The following is a 24,264-nucleotide window of genomic DNA, read 5'->3' as shown; positions in this document are numbered from 1 at the left end:
AACTTCATCACTCTTTGCAGGAAAGGAAACAAGGATCTTAGAAAGAACATGAAGCAACAACTAGGAGAAGAAGGAGAAATCAAATTGTTTCCTGGCAACAAAGAGAAAACAAGAAATTTCACAAGGTGGTGTTGTTCCTTGACATTTCTTTAAAAGGCAAACAAAAGCATGCTTGTTCTGGTTTAAACTGTAATTGTTGAATCTTTCTGGAATGTGAAGTTTTTAGTATGAGTGTTGGTTTACTACTTTGAATAAAGTGAATGCCTAGATGTTTGGATATAACTTCACCTTCTTAAACAAATGCTTGCCATGCTTGTTCTGTTTCCAAAAATAAAAGAAAAGTTTGAACAAAAGTAACTTAGCTCAATTAGTGACAAATCAAGTAGAATTAAGTGGTGGTATGCATGCTTGATTGTTTAGTCAGATCACTGGAAATTGAGTGTAGAATTATCATTTTTGTGTAGAAGTTTGAATACTGTCTATGGATCTTGATGAATAAATGTCTTTGGCCATGAAAAGAAAGAAAAAGAAGAAGAAAAAGCCACTGAAAAAGGGCAACCAAAAAGCAAAAAATTGAGAAAATAAGCTAGGCACCAATGGTTTGAACTTCTGAGACAAATGCCTGTGGTGTTTATGTATTAAGGATATGCTTGGATGAATAGGTTCTGAGGAGTGTTTTAACACTTGGTAACTTGGGTTAACTAACCCGGGATTATCAACCAAAAGTCCATTATCAAGAGCAACCTAAATACAAAACATTTAGTCACACAAAGAGGTGCTGGGCACCAATGTCTCAAGAAGAAATGTGAACTAAAATGCCTGTAGTGGATATGTGTAGTGCACTGATAAGAAAAGAAAATGCCAAAGGCTTGTGCAACACATGACACTGAGCAAACAAGGAGCAAGGGAGCTCTAAGAAAAAGAAAAACAAAGAAGGGAAAAGTGCCAAGGACATAAGAATAACAAGAGGCCATAGCAGTGTTTGATGGATGCAATGAAAAAGTGATAATCTTACCTGATAAGAATGAAAAAGTGATGTTGCAACTTTCTGCATAAAACCCTTCTGATGAACTTCAAATGCTTGCTAATATAGCCAATGTAATTGCTTTCTGTTTCATACTTTCTTCTCAAATAACTCAGGACTTGCTTAGGGACAAGCAAGTATTAAGTTTGGTGTTGTGATGCCAAGGCATCTTAGGCTAGTTTCACTAGCATTTTTCTGTTAGTTTTAGTTGTTTTATGCATTTTCTTGAGCTTAAAGTAACCAAGAACGGTTAAATGAATAACAAAGCAATGAACCATCCAAACAGTATGATTTTGATGCAAATTCCATGAGTTTAGTTATATTACTTGAATGCTATGAATGGAAGATTTCTCATGAAATTTTGCAAGACTTTGATGCAGTTGTTTGCATGATTTCAGGGAAGAAGAGGCTAGGCAAGGAAGCAACAAAATCAATAAAGGAAGCTTGAATATCACATGTAGAGTTTAAGTTCCAGTTTAAGCTTAAACTGGAACTTAAACTGCCAAGCCATATAATGCTGGGAACTATCAGTGGCGTTTAAGCTCCAGTTTAAGCTTAAACTGGAGCTTAAACGCCAAAATCATGAAAGCTGAGGAAAAGCTGAAAGTGGCGTTTAACCTCCAGTTTAACCTTAAACTGGAAGTTAAACGCCAGAAATGAGAAATGCACTAGGGAGCCATTTCCACGTTTAAGCTCCAGTTTAACCTTAAACTGGAGCTTAAACGTGTTCGACCAAAATTCTCCTCCAGGGTTGCTTTCTTCATTTCCACGTTTAAGCTTCAGTTTAACCTTAAACTGAAGCTTAAACGTGTTCGACCATTCCACACTCCAGGGTTGCTTTCTTCCATTTCCACGTTTAAGCTTCAGTTTAACCTTAAACTGAAGCTTAAACGTGTTCGACTACTTTACCCTCCATGGTTGCTTTCTTCCATTTCCATGTTTAAGCTTCTGTTTAACCTTAAACTGAAGCTTAAACGTGCTTGAGTTATACCACCTCAAGGAGTGTCCAACGTTTAAGTTCCAGTTTAAGCTTAAACTGGAACTTAAACGTGCTTCCACAAAAGGCATCACTGGAAGTGTCTGGCGTTTAAGTTGCAGTTTAAGCTTAAACTGCAACTTAAACGCCACTATTTGAAAAGGTTTCTGGGCCAAAGATATTGCAGTTTTAAGTTAGCATTTGAGCACAAACATTAACTTAAACGTACTCTGGTATGAAACCCAATTGAATATCATGGTTTATGGGATTGGGCCTGAAGAATTGATGAGTCTGGAATTTCAATTTGTTGAGTCATGTGTCATTACTTGATTATCACTAAGTTGGCTCAATGAATGTTACAGAATTGGATCAGCAGCCTCATCAGGATTATGGATCATAAACCCAAAGCAAAAGGAAATCAGGGAAAGGCCTCAAAGCCCAAGAAACACAACAGAAGCTCAATTTAGAAAGTGTATAAATAGGATAGAATTTAAGTTAGTTTGAGGACTTTTGGGGATCATTTTTCTAGTTTTCATACTTTTTGTAATTGAATTCAGAGCTATGACTCACTAAACCCCCTTTCATTGGGTTAGGGAGCTCTATTGTAATTCAATGAATCAATAATAGTTTTTATCTTCTTCTTCAATCTTTTCTCTTGATATTTTGTTAGAAAGCTTCTCGATCTAATTCCATTAGTTAGTTGTCTTGGGAAAGAAACTATCCATAATTGGAATCCTTCGGAACCTTGGGAAAGGAATGGAGGATTCATGCTAGAGAAGCTTTCTCACAGTGAATTGGATTGGGGTTTGGATGGATATTGTGACATGTAATCCTACCAAATTGTGGTTCATGAAACTGTGTGGTATAATCAGTGATCGAGCGTCATCTCTTCTTATGAACATTTAAACCAAGGGATTGGGAATTTGTTTGTTTTTAGAGAGAATTGGTGAGCCAAGGGATTGGGATCCAATCATATAAGATTGCCAAGCAAAATTCAATGAACGCATTGGTTGAGGAAGGGATAAAAATGTTTTGATTCGGAGATCTCAATATCTCCTGAAACCCAATGAATTCCCCATTTCTGATCTACCACTTTCTCTTTACATTCTGCAATTAAATTCATGCAATCACCCCGATCCCTTTTTAATTTCAGCAATTTAGCTTCTCGCTCTTTAATTCATGCAATTTAAGATTCCGCAATTTCAATTTCTTGCCATTTACATTTCCCGCCAATTTTACATTCCGCAATTCTCATCTAAATCTTGATTCCGCTCAACTAGAACACACTTCTAATCCGAATTGCTCACTCAACCAATCCTTGTGGGATTCGACCTCACTCTATTGTGAGTTTTTACTTGACGATAACCGGTTCACTTGCCGGAAGGAATTTTTGCCGATCGTGCAATTTCCTAAAATCGTAGCATCACAATTTCAACATATAAGCAAGCAAAATAGCATAATACACCTGTAATTCAATGTCACTAACAAAAGAAACCAAACTAAACAAACTAACAACAATGAAAACCTGATAAAACACTTATAGTTCAATCCCAACTAACTAATACTCAAGAAATTCAACCAAAAAGATGGAAAGTAAGCAATAGAACTATACACAAGGAAGATCATACCATGGAACGATGTCTCCCACCTAGCACTTTTCTTTAACGTCCTTAAACTGGATGGGCATGAACTTCATTTGCAAGCTCCGGGTGGATCCTTCAAAAAGACAATTTTCACCTCCTTGTCACTCTTGGGATTGATATGATGGTATAACTTGAGATGATATAAGTGAACAACTTCATAGGGCTCATTTTTATCAACAATATATAGACCATCCCATCTTGATCTGAGCTTTCTGGGTAGCAACCTCAACCTTGAATTGTATAGTAGTACCAAATTACCCACTCGGAATTCATTCTGCTTGATATGCCAGTCATGCACTGCTTTAGTTTTTTCTTTGTGTATGCGAGCATTATCGTAAGCCTTCAACCTCAAACACTCTAACTCTTCCAACTGTAGCTTCCTTTCTACACTCACCTTTTGCAACCCAATGTTGAACTCCTTAACCGCCCAATACGCTTTGTGCTCTATCTCAACCGGGAGATGGCAAGCTTTGCGATAGACCAACCAGAAGGGACTCATGCCTATTAGAGTCTTATGGGTAGTTCGGTAGGCCCACAAGGCATCCCCTAATCTAGCTCTCTAATCTTTTCTATGGGGCTTTACTATATTCTCTAGGATTCTTTTAATTTCTTAGTTAGATACCTTAGCTTGTCCATTTATTTGTGGGTGGTAAGCGGTGGCCACCTTATGAATAATGCCATACTTTTGCATTAATGTTGCCAGTCTTTTGTTGTAAAAAGGTGAGTCTAATATGTAATAAAGTCCTTTCAATCTCAGGATCAAATGGTGTTAAGCTCGGATTTGGTGATGAACGCGTCATTCAATAGAGAAAACATAGATTTCATGCAATTATAGTCACAAAAGGGAATCTTAAAGAAATGTAGTTACAAATTACTAATACTACAAATCGTAACTATTAATCGAGAACCAAGAAACAACCAAAAAGCAACCATTCACATATGCACGTATTCACACCAACCAACAATATGGTACACATATGCAAGTCCCCGACAACGGTACCAAAAACTTGACGGAGGATAAATGTCAGTTTAGAAAATAGTTTTAAAAAACTCGAATGTCGATAGTATAGTCTAAACCAATAAGTGATCCACAATAAAAGTTTAGAAGAATGTCATAAGAATCAAATCAATTACCAGGAGTATGATCCCGAGTAGTTTTCCTTAGAACTTGCAATTGAATGCACATCATTGATTAGGAAATTTGGGGTGTTTTGAATTGCTTGTGGAAAAAGTAAAGTGACTAGAATTCAAAAGTAATTAATAATTAACAATTAAAATGGAAGAGTTAGGAATATCAAGAAAGTAATTGGCTATCTAACAAGCATGTAACTAAGATGATAACAATAAAATGGCATATGACTAAGAAATATGAATTTAAAGTAAAAGAATTAAGAAGTTAAAGTCAACAAAAGGGATTGACAATCACTTAATCTAAATAGCCTTGGCTAAAGGTGAGAACTTGGCTTCCTATTCTTGTTATTAACCACTAATGTGGTAATTAGCAAGAGTATTTCTAGTTTGTCATCCTCTAAACATGAAGAAAAGTCAAGTAAGCAAAATTGATTTCAATCCACCTCTTTCTTTTTTTTAACAAGTATAATAGTAGCTATAATAGCAATTTCAACATCTAAGCAAGCAAAATAGCATAAAACACCTATAATTCAATGTCACTAACAAAATAAACCAAACTAAACAAACTAACAACAATGAAAACTTGATAAATCACTTATAGTTCAATTCCAACTAACTAATACTCAAGAAATTCAACCAAAGAGATGGAAAGTAAGCAAAAGAACTATACACAAGGAAGATCATACCATGGATGGATCCTTTAAGAAGAAACTTTCTACCTCCTTGTCACTCTTGGGATTGGTATGCTGCTATATCTTGAGATGACGTAAGTGAACAACTCCATAGGGCTCAACTTTATCAATAGTATATAGACCATCCCATCTTGATCTGAGCTTTCTTGGTAATGAAAGAGGCCTAGAGAGGGTTCGAAATTTATCTTAAAATAAGATTGGCATTGTAAGTATAGTTCCAAGCCTAACAATTGAGCAATATCAAATTCAATTCTAAAGATGTCACAATTCAAAGCAAATGTAAACTAAGAGTATTTAGTCTCCCAGGTCATTCTCCCTAGGAAGTAATGCCAATGAGCGCACACAATTTTTGTTGTGAGAAGAAAATGGGTGTTTTCAATGAAAAAGTAAGCAATAAAGGAATTAAAGAACAAGGCAAAATTGTAATTAATTAACTAATAAAGGAATAAAAGAACTACGTATGCAATATAAACAAGTAAGACTATAAAGTGATGAAAATGTGATTCAAAACATAAATGAAACCTTGACTTGGGATGAGTTATGGAATCTTTTCCTTACCATAACCACAAATATGATAATTATGATGGATTAATCTCACTATGTCAACCCTTAACATCGAAGGATAAGTCAAGTGAGCATAATTGTTATTAATCCACAAATCCTAGCTAACTTACTAATTACCTTAGTAAAAAGCTTGCGTTAGTGGAAACAATAACAAGTAACAACCCAAGAATTATCACTAAATGTTGGACATTATGGCTCTAATAATTCATAAACTCATTTTCCCCAAGCCAAGGGGTGAAAATTACCCCATAATCAAAATTGGCATTTCAACAAACACATAGAGGGCATAAACATAAAACATGACAAAATTGGGAAAATATTAAAAACTATGAACCATAAATGATCAAAATCAATAAAGGCAACTCAAACAAACATAAAGTAAGCATCAAACATCAAATTAACCAACTAGAAATCCAAAATTGCAACACTATGTATATTAACAAAGGAAGCTAAAATATAAGAAAGTGTAGACAAAGCAATGTAGTAAAAAGAGACAATTAAATGAATACTTACAATGTAAATTGAAAAATCCAAAAGCAAGACTTGAAGTATAAAATTCTACAAAACCCTAATGAAAACCCTAAGAGAGAGTTGAGAGAAAACCTAACCTAAACTACCCTAAAACTACTCCTAAAAATGTGTTGTTCCTATTCTAAGATGGCTCCCCCTTTGTTATATGTTGTTGCTCCTTCATATAGACCTTCATTTCAGCATCCAAGCCTTCCAAAATTGGGCTAAAGGCCCCCCAAAAATCGTACAGCACGTGACTTTTTAATGGAGGCATGCGCTGGTACCTGTGCGTACGCACACTTCGCTAAATGTCCTCCTGTGCATACGCACAGTGGGTTGTGCGCACGCACACTAGCTGAATCCTTCTTCTGCGTACGCACGTAGCGTTGTGTGTACGCATGCATGCCTGTATGCTTCCTCCTTGTTTTCTTCATGTTTTCTCCCTTTGTACATGCTTCCTTCCACTTTTGCCTTGCGAAACTTGCCTCTAGGACCTAAAATCACTCAACAAACATGTCCTGGCATCGAATGGCATAAAAGTGGAATTAAATTGCTCAATTTAAGGACAAAAATTCATGTTTTCACATTTAGGCACAATTTAGGGATCAAACACAAAAGTATGCTATTTTGGTGCTTAAGTGTAGGTTTATGTGATGAAATCCACTCAAATCGAGTCAAAATATCTCATCAGATATGGACTCATCAGGTAGCAACCTCAACCTTGAATTGTATAGTAGCACCAAATTACCCCCTCGAAATTGCTTCTGCTTGATATGCCAATCATTCACGACTTTAGTTCTTTCTTTGTATATGCGGGCATTATCATAAGCCTCCAACCTCAAACATTCTAACTCTTCCAACTGTAGCTTCCTTTCTACACTCGCCTTTTGCAACCCCATGTTGCACTCCTTAACCGCCCAACACGCTTTGTGCTCTATCTCAACCGGGAGATGGCAAGATTTGCCATAGACTAACCAGAAGGGACTCATGCCTATTAGAGTCTTATGGGCAGTTCGGTAGGCCCACAAGGCATCCCCTAATCTAGCTCTCTAATCTTTTCTATGGGGATTTACTATATTCTCTAGGATCCTTTTAATTTCTTAGTTAGATACCTTAGCTTGTCCATTTATTTGTGGGTGGTAAGTGGTGTGATGAGCGGATAATTTATACGCTTTTTGGCATTGTTTTTACATAGTTTTTAGTATGTTTTAGTTACTTTTTAGTATATTTTTATTAGTTTTTCTGCAAAAATCACATTTCTGGACTTTACTATGAGTTTGTGTGTTTTTCTATAATTTTAGATATTTTCTGGCTGAAATTGAGGGACCTGAGCAAAAGTCTGATTCAAAGGCTGAGAAAGGACTACAGATGTTGTTGGATTCTGACCCTCCTGCACTCAAAGTGGATTTTCTTGAGCTACAGAAGCCCAATTGGCGCACTCTCATTTGCGTTGGAAAGTAGACATCTTGGGCTTTCCAGCAATGTTTAATAGTTCATACTTTATTTGAGATTTGACGGCCCAAACTGGCATCCAAACACCCACCAGAGACCCTTTTCTGGCGTAAAACGCCAGAACTGGCACCAGAACTGGAGTTAAACCTCAAACTGGTATCCAAGCTGGCGTTTAACTCCAAGAATTGCCTATGCATGTGAAAGCTTCAAAGCTCAGCCTAAACACATACCAAGTGGTCCCCGAAAGTGGATTTCTACACTATTTGCACTTAGTTACTTATTTTCTGTAATCCCTAGTAACTAGTTTAGTATAAATAGCACTTTTGACTATTGTATTTCATCTTTTGATCTTTTGATCACTTTGAGGGAGGCTGGCCATTCGGCCATGCCTAGACCTTTCTCTCTTATGTATTTTCCAACGGTGGAGTTTCTACACCTCATAGATTAAGGTGAGGAGATCTGCTGTTCTTCATGAATTAATGCAAGTACTATTTTTTTCTTTCAATTCACGCCTACTTCTTCTCCAAGATATACTCTTGTACTTAATTCAGTTAAGTCAGAATGAAGGGGTAACCCATGACAATCACCCACTATCTTCGTTACTCGCTTAGCCAAGATCCGCGTGCCTGACAACCACAAGCGGTCTACATGATGTTCAATGTAGTCATTGGACGACAGCTGGAGTACAATCTCTTGGGTCTCTGATCCACGGATTTGACTTGCCTCTCCTGACAATAAAGCATTTGAGTCCGTTAGGATAGAACCTTCGTGGTATAGGCTAGAACCAATTGGCAGCATTCCTGGGATTCAGAAAGTCTAAACCTTGTCTGTGGTATTCCGAGTAGGATCAGGGAAGGGATGACTTCGACGAGCTTCAAACTCGCGAATGTTGGGCGTAGTGACAGTGTGCAAAAGGATCACTACTAGAAAACTAGTTATTACAGACGGATATTTCCGACGGATTTTATCCCACTAAAATACAGACGGAATTTCAGAGGGATTTTTTTGTCGGAAAACAAAAAAAATAGATTAGCATAAATTACAGACGGAAAAGAGAATCCGTCTATAATTCCGTCGGAAAAATTAATTTTTTTTCCGTGGAATGGTTACAGACGGATTTTTCGTCTGTAATTATATAGACAAAACGAGCGTTTTATTAAATTATTACAGACGGAAAATCTGTCTGTAATTTAAATTAAATCTGTCGGAAATATTGAAAACCCTAATTTTATCACCTCCCATTCACACTCCATTCACACTCTATTTGAACTCTTTGCCCACATCCTTCGAACTCTTTGCCCTGCAGCCCGCTGCCCATAGCCACCGCGTGGAACATTAAACATTAGCTGATGGTGAGCATTCCATTAAGAGATGATACAACGTATACTCTGCATCGCCTATGTACGGAGAATAAGTGGTAAGTAAGAAGGAGGAATCATTGCCTGTCTGGTAGTTGATTGAGGAGTGAAAAAAGGGTCTCTGCTTAATGGAATTTATGATAAGTCTTTGGGCGTACTTTGACGAGGAAAACCTTCTTTCTATTCTATAGAAGCGCCAATAAAAGATATAAAAATAGAGGGATTCTTAGTCTAGCGCGTAGTTTCAAAGAATGAAATTCATAAGCCCCTGTCTTCTTTCTGGAGGCTTACGGTAATCGTCCTTCCATTAGCCCGATCTCTGCCGCCACTGCAGCCACGTAGCCCCTGCATCAGCCCTCGCAGCTCCCCGCAACCCCCACAGCCTCGCAGCCCCGTAGCGGCGCAGCCACCGTAGCCCCTACACAGACACAACCTCCACCGCCACCGTAGAAGATCTGTCGCCGTCGTAGGAAGCTGTGTTGCCGTGATTAGAAGCTCCCTTGCCGTTGTTTGGAAGCTCGTTGGCCGTCTCCTCTGTTCGAGCGCTCTGCTTTTCTCTCTGTGTCGCCGTTGTGTTTTTCTGCCACTGCCCTTCTTCCTCGCAGCCGGTGAGTAAATGCTCTTTTTCTCCAGTGAATCACATTGAAAGTGTAATGCACAGTTAGTGCTTGACAAAATGCCTAGCTGGGTTTTGCTGTTCATTTTGATCATGCTTAGGTGTGTTTATGTGTGCTTATATGGTTTCATGGTTTATGTGTCTTTCAAAGCAATTATTAATTGGGAGTCGTAAAAAATTCCTCTAATTCTTCCAATGATTCTGTTAAAAACATAAAATCATTTTTTAGGTATCTGCTTTGAATGAGGCAAGACCAGGAAGTGTTAAGTCAGTTTTTAAAGCTTGGGAGGAGCGTTTGAATTCTTCTGGGGTAATACATTCAACAATCCACTTTAGCTCCTTTTTTTATTTTCACATTGAATGAAATGAACATCTCGCTTTCAAGAAAAGTGCTTTGCTCTCTTGTGCAATCTGAGTGGTGTTATTTGGTCAGAGTGGTGGTAATAAATATATCACTAACTGAGTAACTGAAACTCTAACAGAATGATGATGGTTCTAACAGAATTCCTAGGAAAATTAGTGAAGGAGAGAGGTCTGGTAAGGAAAACTAATGGTGATTGAAATGCAAGTCTAGATCAAAGTGTTTATTTTTATTGTGCATAATTGAATTTGTTGTGAGCATAACTGTATAATTATATTGTCACTGTAAATGATTAGCACTACTAAAGAACATTAAATGTTGAGCTTGATTTGCTTGATTTGAATTTGAATCTTTTTTCTTTTACTTTTTTCAATGATTGTTTGATTTGGTTATCATTATATGTTTTTAATGCTTTGGCTTGGAGAACAACTTATTTCTCCTGCTGATGCAAGTTCAAACGAGTGTACCAACAGCTCAATTATCAACATATGGTGTAAAATGAAATGCCTTAATAGAATTATTATTTCGATAGGGCTGGTGCAACAAGAAGACTACCTCGATTGATCAGTAAGGCAATAGCAAAGGATCTTATATTGACCGGTCGAAGGGTTTACGGCAGAGAAGCTGAGGCTCTAGGTACGCTGATTAGTTCCCACCATATTTATCATTGTTTAATAAACTCTAACTAATTTGGAGATACAAGAATATCTTTGAACACATAACACATCGTGTACCGTTCCACTTACTGCAGGGCTTGCCAACTGCTGTGTTCCTGCTAGTGAAGCTTACACAAAGGCACTTGAGGTTGCCAGGAATATCAATGAGAAGGTAACATCACTGAAAAATATCTTTCATGTTTGTTGAGAATCATGCACTGAACTGAAAAATATTCTTTGGATTTTAGAGACTCTTTTTTCTTCAATTGATTTATATTTCTTTCCTTTACTAATTCTTTTTGTTTCTCAATTGGATTGAGGAGTTATGTAACAGAAAAATAATCTAAGGTGGTTGTTGATGATGTTGAAATTTAGTAGTCCTATATATATTTTTCAGCTTTTGATTTTTGTAATTTGCAATATAGGGGACCAATGTGGTTATGATTTGATGTAAATGTGAGTCTATGTTTTTGTTCTTTTATTTCTCAAATCACAGTCAATGATTTTGATAAATTAATTCTGTGCAATCTCTGGTATGTAAGTAGAAAACTGATACCTAAATATACTTTTCATTTTTCATTAATACAAGTTTAAATTATATATAGCATTATATAGTTTGTGAAAATATACTTGTTCAAAATAGAAGGACATAGTTCCACACATATATGCCATGCTTAGGAAGATTGCACATATACTTGTTCAAAATATACTTGTTCATTTTTTTTCTCTGCAGAGGCACCCGCACCACAGCTCGACGGTAAGTCTCGCAACGATACTTTCGATCTTGACTTTGAAGAATGACTTCAAGCAGTTAGAAGGTACAACTTTAGTTCTTCTAAATTCTGACTCATCTTTTCAACCGCTATGAGGTGTAAAAGGGCGTTGTCTATGTGTTTGTTTGTTTGAATCTTTGTCTCTGGTTTCTTCTGTTCAAACCTGAAACAACAGCAGATAGGCCATTTTTTGCATTTGTTTCTTCTGACTATTTTTGAGCTTTTAACATGAATCAATGTTAACAGCCACAACAGATTGTTCTATTTTATATTCACCAAATTTTGCGAACATGTCTTTGACTTCTTCGATGGCAATCAAAATCTATTGCTCAATGATATCAGAGGTTATTTATTAGAATAATCTTTATAAACTGTGACGTGTATAATGTAACTTCTTATATACAAAATTTATCACAGCTATCTTCTTTCCAACAATATAGCAGAGGGGGAGGAAGAAAGAAAAGGAAAAAGAAAAAACCATGGACTCAGTGGAATTAAAATGCTAAAATGTCAGAATTTTATATATATAATTTTGGATTGAATTTTACACACGTTCCAGTTTTAGCTCCAACACAGCTAAAAGTTGTGGCCTGCTCAAGAACGCCCTTTCTAAGATATATAATAAGTTGATGAAAAAAAAATTACAATTTGTTTTATTTTATTTTTTGACACTTAAAAATAATTAGTATATATTTGGAGTTATCATCATTAGTTCTATCTCTCACTTATTTTAAAAATATCTCTCTGCTTTGTGGTTTTCTTTTCGATCTGAAGAACTGGCTACATGCGGGTGGTGCTTCACTCTTTCATGTTTCAACACTTAACCCAAAGATTTTACTCAGGTAAAGATGTATTTTTATAAAGATGGTAATTAAAATGTTAACACTTAACATATATTATATTAAATAATTTAATACTTTACATAAAGATATTTTATGTGCGTAATAGTCATGATATATGTTGGGTTTGCTTGCTTAGTTTACCACTTTCTTCATTGTTTGATATTTTTATTTGTCTTAACAACACTTTTTCAAAGTCTATTCTGCCCTCAATATTGGGCTACACAACAACACAATCTTTGTTCAAGTTGAGAAGGGTGTGCTAAATCAAGCTGTCTAAATCAAATTATTCTAAAATCCTAATAAGAGTATGAGTTTGTGTTTTTAATTACAATACATATAATAAGTCAACAGGAATTGTTGCAAGGGTGTTTCTAATAATGACGTCGAAAAGACTATTGAAAATAGCAAACACTCCAAATTAGCTTTTGTCCATTTTTGTGTCTTGTTATCTATTCAGCTGTACTATTTTGCTAATTGATTAGACATATTACTGTCCATATATTCACCTATTTATTTCTCTTACACCTCTCCCTTATCTTAATTACTATTATTTCTTTCATTTTCATTTTCCTATTCTTAGCCTCCTTAATTAAGTAGTCATTCAAAATAATATATATTTTAGTAAAAACTCATTTACAGATTGATAATAATGTAGTTGAAATTTAAGTTTCTTAATTAATTTTTTTTAATACTACTCCACAGGATCGACGGCTTAGAATTCAGCTGTCTCTCTGCTCCAAGTGACAGTCAGTGAGGTTAGCAAGCACACCCTGATTCTCAAAAAATTCTGTGTGATTTGTTTATCTATAGTGGTTGGATTAGGTCTTTTCTTGGGTCTTCTGATTGTGATTTTGCCATAATAAATTACCAAATTGCCCTCGCTCATGATTTTATAAAAATAATACTCTAACACACACACACACACACACACTCTCTCTCAATCCCTTCAACTTTTTGCTTGGAGTTAAGGTTAGTGCAATTCTTATGTTATAAACTTCATTGATTTCTAGGGTATTGTATGATAAATGAAATATTACTTGTGTTGTGTTGTTGCTTGTATTGCATTGAAAACATTGATATGGTTAAATATTGATAGGATGTTGTATGATAGATGAAATGTTGCTTGTGTTAGATGATTTATAGGTACTAAAAATATCGAATTTGTAAGAAATGTCTTGGCACCATCGAGTGTGGATGTATGATAGGTTGAATCCAACAAGAGGGGGTATTAAACTTGAGTTTTATGACAAGGTTGAGGAGTTTATAGAAACAATTAGTAAGTTAGATGTTGTGAAGTCGGAAGGAAAGTGTAGATGCCCATGCGTTAAGTGTAGATGCACAAATTATAAAGAGCTGAACATTATTAAGATGCATTTGTGGGAAAAGGGGTTTATGCCAAATTATTGGATTTGGATAGAACATGGAGAGATTGACGACATAGGGATTAATCAGATGGGATTCAATAATTGTGGGGAAGGTGGTTCAGGAAGTGGTGCAAATGTGGAAGAATGTGATATGTATGACATTAGCTGGGAAGACAACTCCAGAAGGTATCATGAAATGGTTTTCGATTCTGTTGGTCCAGAGGATCCTCATGTAGAGGCTAAAAACTTTTTTGGTCTTCTTGAGGCAGCTCAAAAGCCTTTGTGGGAAGGTTGTGTGCACTCTCAACTATCGATAGCTGTTAGAATGCTATGCATTAAGGCCAAGGGAAACCAATCACAGGAGTCATTTAAGCAGTGGGCCACCTTAATTAGGGAAATTGCTCCTGAGGGTAGTGCCATACCTAGGGATTACTATGAGGCTAAGAAGTTAGTGCAAAAGCTTGGATTGAAGGCAATCAAAATAGATTGTTGCTCAAACAATTGCATGTTGTATCGAAAAGACGATGCTGCTCTAACTAGTTGCAAGTTTTGTGAAGCACCTAGATTCAAGCCTATTTTTGATGGTGGTTGTAAGTCCAAGAGAGTTCCTGTCAGACGGATGCACTACCTACCCTTAATCCCTAGACTTCGAAGGCTTTATGCGTCAATGAGTTCAGCTCCGCACATGACGTGGCATATAAAAAACCAACGTGATGATGGCGTGATGACCCATCCGTCACATGGGGAGGCATGGAAAAGCTTTGACCGTATCCACTCTGATTTTGCTTTGGAGCCTAGAAACATTAGGTTAGGTCTTTGCTCTGATGGGTTTACCCCAAATATCCAATTTAGCAAGCCTTATTCTTGTTGGCCCGTAATTGTAATTCCATACAATCTACCTCCTGGAATGTGTATGAAAGATCCTTATTTGTTCTTGACTTGCTTAATACCTGGTCCTAATAACCCTAAAGCCAACATTAATGTATTCTTGGGACCCTTGATTGACGAATTAAATGAGTTGTGGAATCCTGGTGTTTTGACGTATGATATTGTAGAAAAGAAGAATTTCGTCTTAAAGACAGCATTAATGTGGACTATCAATGATTTCCCGGCTTATGGGATGTTATCTGGGTGGATGACACAAGAAAGATTGTCATGTCCTATTTGCATGGAGGATACCAAGTCTTTTACACTATCACATGGAGGCAAGGCATCATGGTTTGATTGTCATCGGAGGTTTTTGTCGACAAACCACCCTTATAGGCGCAATAAGAATGACTTCAGGAAGAATAAAATAGAAAGTGAAGAGGCTCCTACCAGATTAAGTGGTTTGGAGATTTGGCAAAGGGTTAAAGGACTTGGGAAGATATCAGATAATGGAAAGTGGATCAAATCGCGAGAGTATGGTATTATTCACAATTGGACTATGCAAAGTGTGTTTTGGGAGTTACCTTATTGGAAGGATAACCTGGTTCGTCACTGTCTTGATGTAATGCACATAGAGAAGAATGTGCTTGATAACATAATGAATACTGTTATGGACACTGATAGAACTAAAGACAATGAAAAGGCTAGGTTAGACCTGGCTGAACTGTGCAAGCATCCAGATTTTCATTTGCGGCATGTCGGTGATAATTGTTGGTCCAAACCTAAGGCAGCTTATACTTTAACTTCTGAACAACAATAAGACGTGTATAGGTGGGTGCAACAACTTAGATTTCCAGATGGTTATGCATCTAACCTTGCTAGATGTGTAAGTCTTTCCCAGGGGAGGTTTATTGGTATGAAGAGCCATGATTGTCACATTTTTATACAGTGCTTGCTTCCAACTGCATTCAGAGAACTACCTACAAATATATGGAAGCCTCTTACCGAGTTAAGCCAGTTTTTCAAAGACTTGTGTTCAACCAGTCTCAAGGTTCATGATTTAGAGGTTATGGAGCAGAATATTCCTATTATCCTTTGCAAGTTAGAAAGGATATTTCCCCCAGGATTCTTTAATGTGATGGAGCATTTGCCAATTCATCTAGCATATGAGGCACGTGTGTGTGGACCTGTCCAATATAGGTGGATGTATCTGTTTGAACGGGTGATAGGAGCATTCAAGCGAACAGTGAAAAATAGAGCAAGGGTTGAAGGTTCGATTTGTGAGGCTTTCTTGGCAAAGGAGACTTCAAGTTTTGTTTCTTTCTACTTTGAACCACATATCTTATCGAGGCGAACCCGTGTGGGAAGAAATGACGACGGCGGAGACACAATTAAAGCCTCTTTATCAATATTTAATAGACCTGGTCGCAAGGTTGGTAAAGATAAAGATCATTGGTTAGATGAATGAGACAAGGCCGCAGCTCATTTGCATATTCTACTGAATGAAAGCAAAGTTAGCCCTTTCTATATGTAAGTGCCCAAATCTTTTATTAAACAGTTAATTACACTTGTTCTACTAACGAATCCCATAGCTTATAAACTCTAGTCCTACTTTCATCAAAGTTTTCGAAAGAAACTTGTCCTGGAGAAAGCGATGACCGATTTCCCCCTTGGTTTGCATCATATGTAAGTGCATAAATTCGTATCATTTATTGTAAAGGTTTCTAACTAAAGATTTGCATCATGTATCACTTATATTAAATAATTTGTTGCATGTTTCTAACTAGGTTCAAAATCAATGTAATGAAATTGTTGATCCTGGTTTGCAATCACTTTCTTGGGGTCTTTCAAACAAAGCAACAAGTTATCCAATTTATAAAGTAAATGGATATACATTTCATACCCTTGCAAGGTCAAAAGGAAAAAAACCGATAACATCGGTGTGTTTGTTAAAGGTGATATAGGCAGCGGGGAAAGTGATTGGTTTGAAGTATTAGAAGATATACTCGAGCTTGAATACACTGGTAGTGACTATAATCGAGTTGTTTTATTCAAATGTCAATGGTATGATCCAAGTCGTCCAAATGGAACACGTATTCATAATGACTACAAAATAACTGAAGTCAACCATAGTAAAAGATATCGCCACTATGATCCTTTCATTGTCACCCAAAAAGCTAAACAAGTTTACTTCTTACCTTATCCTGGAAATTGCAAGTCTATGTGGCGTGTTGTTGTAAACACTAAACCAAGAGGTCAAATTGAAATCAATCATGTACATGTAGAGGAGGATGAGGAAGAGAATGATGTAGCTTATCAAGCGGATGAGAGCAATCCTTCTAGGATTTCTGACACCGAGCTTCCTATCAGTCTTAAGTCTCCATTTGGAGAAGACCGCATTGTCGAATTGTCCATCGGCTCTAGTTCTGGGGCTAATAAAAATGAAGATGATGATGTTGCAGACTTTGATGATGATATTGATTTTTAATAGGGTAATCATTTTTAGCTTGTATTGTTTTAGCTTATATATATTGTTCTTTACATATATTGTTCTTAATTTGTATGTCTTAGTTGTCATGTAACTTAATCTAGTTGTCTTAAAAATTCAATATATTTAAAGCATAACTCTGTCCCACACTCATTAAGCTGACATGTCTAAAGCACCACTGGAATTTTTTTCTTGTCCCTTTTCTGAAATTTAGGAAGCTTCATATTCTTTCTTATTGTTTTTAATCTCTTTCTTACAGTTTGGTTTGAAGATTGAATCTCTCACTCTCTCACTCTCTCATTAGGAAATTCATTGGGAAGGTAAAAGGGTAGCAGTGAACGAATAAGGTGAGCCCCTTTTCTCACTCTCTCACTCCCTATGTGCCCCGCGTGCTCTCTAAAAAAACAATTTCTTCTGCATCCTTTACTCACTACCCCAGTTATTAATCCTCTTCCTAATCTTAATTACTCTAATCCCAGTTCTGGATTTTTCCATGGCTAATTTAAAATCCATTAATGGAACAGAATATTCTTATTTCTGACTTATGATATCTTATCAAAATGATTATGTTTACATTTTTGATGGGAAAATAGAATATTTTACACACTATAGGCCTGCAAAAAAAAAATCTGTCTAACTTGATAAGCAGCAGATTAGTAGATTGCTGATCAATTATGAAGTGGGTTTGCTTGATTCTCTTTTTTCTTTCTGCAGCCTCTCTAAACAAGTGTATCTATGCTCTGCACCCTCTCTATGCTTAATATTTTTACTTATATTCTGCAGATAGTTTGTTCTTCACACAGAAGAGAATATAGGTGAGCCGGTGCATCTACATTGTGCTTTTTTATATTATTTTTTATATGCAACGCATATCCAAGTCATATTAGGTGATTATTAAGATGAACCAATTTTAGTTTATTAAACCGTAGAAACATGATCATGACATTTTGGTCTTTCATTTTGCAAATGTCAATTGTATTATATTTTTTTGCTTATTCTGCACATATATGCATCATAGTAATAAGAATTTATTAGTGTGATAATAGTCCTTTAATATATATGTAGGTCATGGCTCCTCGGGTCAAGGGTAAAGGTGTCAAGGGTCATAGAAGTTCTCGCACCACTGCCGCAGCCGCTATTTCAACCACCTCCACCTCTTTTGGGACTTCGGTTGTGCCAGATTTTCAGTCAGGATCACTTAGCCAGCAACCGTATTTGATGGTACCTAATCCAGGCTACACGGGTCTTCCTCCACCAAGTTAGCCTACTCCAGGATGTATGGGTCCCCCTCCTCCACCCCCTCCTCCAATTTCGATTCCTCCTCCGCTTCGCAATTCCAATCTATTAGTTGATTCAGAGACACTTGGAAGCTCTAGTACATCTCCTCCATCAGAGACTGCATCGGTTCCTAATAGTGTCACAAAAGAAAGATTGGTTCCCGATGGAAAAACAAGGTAAAATTTGGATCTCTCCATAATTAAAATAGCAGCTTCTAGTGGATTTCCCATACTGTATTACCTATTTCTCTTATTACTCTTCTACACAATTTTTACATATTGCATTACCTATTCCTCTTATTACTCTTTCAGCAAGCAATACTAATCACTATTCTTCTTTTACTACTCCTAATACCAATGGTACTTCTAGTGGATTTCCCAAACCTTCAGATCCCAAATGAAAGGAATCACTCTTATTACTCTTCTTCTTTTACTACTCCTAATACTCATTCAGATCCTAACTTTCTTCAAACTGTACCCTCTTTTGCTAAGCAAGCCATTGAACTTCCTCACTAGAAAGCTGCAATGCAAGCTGAAATTGATGCCTTGGATAAGAATCACACATGGCAATTGGTTCCTACACCATCTAACTCTCTTGTAATTGGCTCAAAAGGGGTGTTTGCTATTAAGCAAAGTCTAAATGGTTCTGTCCTCTGATATAAGGCCAGGTTAGTAGCTTTAGGAAACCATCAAATTAAGGGAATAGATTTTACCGAGGTCTTTAGTCCTGTAATTAAACCACCTAGAATTCGTCTTATTCTAACCATAGTCTTATCATCTAAATGGCCAATAATACATATGACTGCATCTAAATTTAAGGAGTGGAAGGTAAAAGTGTTGGATTGAATAAAATTATTTTGGATTGAATATTGTTCATGTGATTTGAATCTTATAAGTAGCAACTTGATGAGTATGTGCAGAGCCACTTTCTTATTGATGATGATGATGATGAGTTTTTCTGGAGGGCTTTCAAGTATAGGACAAGTAAGCGATTTAGCCAAATGATGTCAGATATCCGTGAGGGTGTGGATACAACCCACGAATGGCTAATTCCTACTTACAAAAAGGTGTTAGAAAGGTATTGGGAAACAGATGAGAAATGAAAAAATATAAGGAAATAAGCAAGAGAGAATCGAGCGTCACTCTTAGGTGGTTCTGTCCATTGCGGTGGTTCTATTCCAGTGAGCTCAATTATAGAGAGGATGGTAACATAATTTAAGTGGCTTTAGATCTTATTTAATAGACATCTATTTATGTAAATTTTTTCTTATTTTGTATTTTATATGGAACAGAAGAAGCAGTTGGGCCGTACACCAACCCACGAGGAGGTCTTCAAAGAAACCCACACACTTAAAAGTGACAAGTCTAAATGGGTGGACAAGTGCTCTCAAGACACTCATGTGAGATATAACATAGATGTTAAATTAATGACTTGCTGCCACTTGAATATTTATATGCCCTTTTGTTTTTCTGGTCATGTTTTCCACGGTTTATACTTCCCTCTCACAATTGCTTAATTTAATTAGGTCACAACAGAGAAGCTAATTACCTAATTTATACTTACCTGGTCATGTTTTCCTTTCTTTTTATAGTGCCTTTATCTTCTTTCCTTTCTTGTTCCATTTTGCTCTTTCTATTTATTTAATAATAAGTATGAATTATTAGTTATGTGTATATGGTAAGTACTAACAGTGTACTAGTTAATTAATTTGTAGTATATTAGGTAATAATAATTGCTGCTATGTGGTTTTTGGTTTTTGTTGTCATCATTCAATGTGAGCAAGTAATGTATGCGTGATTCATCCATCAGCTTTTGGGGGAATAATCAAGAATATGACAGTGGTAGTGCATGGTTCAGTGAAATTGACAGGAAACTCACCAATCTGTTATGTTGGTTAGGCTTGATTTGTTGAATAATCAAAATTGTATGTTGGTTAGGCTTGATTTGTTGAATAATCAAAATTGTTGAATAATCTGTTATGTTCTATATATATATATTTGCTGCACTGTGATATGCATGGCTATTTGTCTTAATAATAATAATATAATTGATATAACCATTGTGCAACGGGAGAAGTTTATAAAAAAGTTAGCAGAATTTCAGGCCCAACATGCCGAGGCTCAAGCACAAGGAATGGAGCTACAACCAATTGATGAAGATTTGATTTGGGAGGAAATGTGTGGTGGGAAAAAGAAGAATCGAGTTTACGGAAAAGGGTCATTCTTTTCTAACTCTATCAAGTCTGGAACCACTTCTGCCAATTCTGTATCTGGAAAAGCACCAAGAAATCAAAATTCTGTTCCTGATTTGCGAGAACAGATTCATAATCTCAATGAAGATCTTTTTCAGCGTGTTACTCAATAAACAGATGAGCGTATTAGTAAGTTGTTAGATACACGCTTGGCTCCTTTGGAAAAGACTCAAAAGAAGTTAGAAAAGTTGGAACGGGCAATTGGAAAGGCCAAGAAGGAAAAGCTGAAACAAAAGAAATGGAATGAGGCTTATGTTAGCTATTATGAGAAGGTTAGAGCGTCAAATAGTTCTAAAGCAGTTCCACTACAACTGCCACCACCGCCACTCTCAATGTCTTCGGATGAGGACTATGATGATGTTGAGGATGAAGATGACACTGAAGACTATAGCTGATAGTTTTAGCATGGTTGAACAATATACTAGGAATTATAGGTGATGATCAATACATTTTGTTTATATTTTGAATTATATTTACTTGCTTGTTTATAGTACTTTTCTTTTAGTTTGATAATACGATGAATTTGTTTATTTTTTGAAATATTATAAATATTCGAATATAAATTAGATAAAAATTTGTATTAAATTTATATTTATTTTGTTTGAAAACAAGTTTATTTTGTAATTAGAAAAAGTAAAAAAAATTCTATTTTACCTTACAGACGGATTTACATACGGATTTTCTGTCTATAATCATGATTTTCCAAAGTTTAAATTACAGACGGAAAATCTGTCGGAAAATCCGTCTGTAATTACAGGCGAAAAATCCGTCTGAAAATCCGTCTGTAACTACAGGCGGAAAATCCGTCTGAAAATCCGTCTGTAATTACAGGCGGAAAATCCGTTGAAAAATCCGTCTGTAATTACAGGCAGAAAATCCGTCTAAAAATCCGTCTGTAATTACAAACAGAAAATCCGTCTATAAGTTCGTCGCCTTCAGGAAATGGAGGGTGAATTTACAGAGGGAAAATCCGTCGGTAACTGGTAAAAATCCGTCTGTAATTTTCTGACGGAAAAAAATCCGTCAGTAAATAATTTTCGACGGGGCTTTTACAAAGGGACAAAATCCGTCGGTAATTTCGTCGGTAACCAAAAATCCGTCTGTAATAAAGACTAAATCTGTCTGTAAATCTGTCTGTATTAATCCATTTTCTAGTTGTGGATAGAGAGATCCTATTTTGATACAAGTGAGAACCGGCAGATGATTAGCCGTGCGGAAATGCACCTAGATCATTTTCACTGAGAGGACGGATGGTAGCCATTGACAACGGTGATCCACCAACATACAGCTTGCCATGGAAGGGAGCATGCATGATTGGATAAAGACAATAGGAAAGCAGAGGTTCAGAAGCAACAAAGCATCTCCAAACGCTTATCTGAAATTCCCACTAATGGATTACATAAGTATCCTTATTGCATTTTATGTTTTATTAATCTTTTAATTATCAAAACCTCATAACCATTTGAATCCTCCTGACTAAGATTTACAAGATGACCATAGCTTGCTACAAGCCGACAATCTCTGTGGGATCGACCCTTACTCGCGTAAGGTTTTATTACTTGGACGACCCAGTGCACTTGCTGGTTAGTTGTGTGGAGTTGTAAAAGTGTGATTGCAATTTTGTGCACCAAGTTTTTGGCGCCGTTGCTGGAGATTGTTCGAGTTTGGACAACTGACGGTTCATCTTGTTGCTTAGATTGGGTAATCATTTTTCTTGTTTGAGTCTAGTGTCAAATTTTAAGTTTGGTGTCAATTGTAGGTTTTAATTCTTCTTGAATTTCGAAAATTCATGCATTGTGTTCTTCTTTGATCTTCAAGTTGTTCTTGATGATTTTCCTTGTTTGATCTTTAAATTTTCTTATTTTGTGTCTTTTCTTGTTTTTCTTGTGCATTTTCAAATTCATAGTGTCTAAACATTAAAAATTTTTAAGTTTGGAGTCTTGCATGTCTTTTTTTCTTAAAAATTTTTTAAAAATATGTTCTTGATGTTCATGATGATCTTCAAAGTGTTCTTAGTGTTCATCTTGACATTCAAAGTGTTCTTGCATGCATTATTTGTTTTGATCTTAAAATTTTATGTTTTGTTTCATTTTGTTGTTTTTCTCTCTCCTTATTCAAAATCAAAAAGTAAAAAAAAATTATCTTCTCCCTTTTCTTCTCATAATTTTTGAAATTTTTAGTTGACGTGGTAAAAAATTTTTAAAATTTAGTTGTTTCTTGTTAGTCAAGTCAAAATTTCAAATTAAAAATAAATAAAAAATATAGAACATAAAGCAGAGGAATTACAGAGAAAAACAGCTCACTGGTGTTAAAACGCCAGTAAAGAGGCACTTTGGGCGTTAAACGCCAGAATGGCTATCATTTTGGGCGTTTAATGCCAGTAAAGGTATCATTCTGGGCGTTAAACGCCAGAATGGGTAGCATTTTGGGCGTTTAACGCCAGAAATGACAGCATTCTGGGCGTTTAGAAAAACGCCCAGTAAAGAAGGATTCCTGGCATTTAACGCCAGCCAGGGTATCTGGCTAGGCGTTAAACGCCCATAGAGGCAGCCAAGTGGGCGTTAAATGCCAGAATGGATAGCATTCTGGGTGTTTAATGCCAGGATGACACAAGGGAGGTAATTTTGTTTCCAATTCGAATTTTCTCAAATTTTCATGTTTTAATTCATAACTTTTTGCATCAAACATATTTTTAATGTTCAACTTTCAATTTTTTTTTATGTTTTTTGAAAATTTTCAAACTAATTTTTCAAAAATCTTTTTCTTAACCTTATTTCATATTTTCGAAAATCCTTGCTAACAATTAATGTTTTGATTCAAAAATTTCAAGTTTATTACTTTCTTGTTAAGAAAGGTTCAATCTTTGAAATTTTAGAATCATATCTTTTAGTTTATTGTTAGTCAAGTAATCAACTTTAATTTTAAAAATTAAATCTTTTTAACTCTTTTTTCAAAATAAATTTCAATCATATTTTTTTAAAATTTTCATTTCAAAATATTTTTCTAACTTCTTATCTTTTCAAAAATATTTTCAAATCTTTTCCAACTAATTATTATTTCTTATCTTTTTCAAAACCTCCTAACCACTTTTCCACCTCCAATTTTCGAATTTCACTAACCAACTTTTTCAAAAAATTTTTTAATTAACTAATTGTTTTAGTTTTAATTTTCGAACACTCTCTCTCATCTCGTTATATTTATTTGCTAACACTTCTCTTCTACTTATAATTCGAACCCTCTCTCTCCCTCTGTGTTTGAATTATTCTTATTCTCTCTCTACCTCATTCCACTATTTTTCTTTTCTTCTGACACCTCAATGAATCTCTATACTGTGACATAGAGGATTCCACTACTCCCTTTGTTCTCTTCTTTTTCATATGAGCAGAAACAGGGATAAAAACATCCTTGTTGAAGCTAA

At 35.9% G+C, this 24,264-nt stretch overlaps 2 protein-coding genes across 2 annotated transcripts; one reads left to right on the top strand and one right to left on the bottom strand.

The window, feature by feature from the left end:
• Positions 1–3,692: 3,692 nt before the first annotated feature.
• LOC130982694 (uncharacterized) lies at positions 3,693–4,142 on the bottom strand. Its single transcript, XM_057906758.1, has one exon. The coding sequence runs from the start codon at positions 4,140–4,142 to the stop codon at positions 3,693–3,695; it is 450 nt and encodes a 149-aa protein (XP_057762741.1).
• Positions 4,143–13,966: 9,824 nt separating this feature from the next.
• Positions 13,967–15,649, top strand: LOC130982686 (uncharacterized). Its single transcript, XM_057906746.1, has one exon. It carries the CDS (start codon positions 13,967–13,969, stop codon positions 15,647–15,649), a length of 1,683 nt encoding a protein of 560 aa, XP_057762729.1.
• The last annotated feature ends 8,615 nt before the right edge of the window (positions 15,650–24,264 follow it).

Source organism: Arachis stenosperma, chromosome 1, assembly GCF_014773155.1.
Source record: "Arachis stenosperma cultivar V10309 chromosome 1, arast.V10309.gnm1.PFL2, whole genome shotgun sequence".
Lineage (NCBI taxonomy): Eukaryota > Viridiplantae > Streptophyta > Magnoliopsida > Fabales > Fabaceae > Arachis > Arachis stenosperma.
Note: the sequence above shows the minus strand (reverse complement) of the source record. Positions and strands in the feature narration are given on the sequence as shown.

Excerpts from the sequence above, each read along its gene's own strand:
- LOC130982694 (XM_057906758.1), bottom strand. The coding sequence starts at position 4,142 with ATGAGTCCCTTCTGGTTGGTCTATCGCAAAGCTTGCCATCTCCCGGTT.
- LOC130982686 (XM_057906746.1), top strand. The coding sequence starts at position 13,967 with ATGCATTTGTGGGAAAAGGGGTTTATGCCAAATTATTGGATTTGGATA.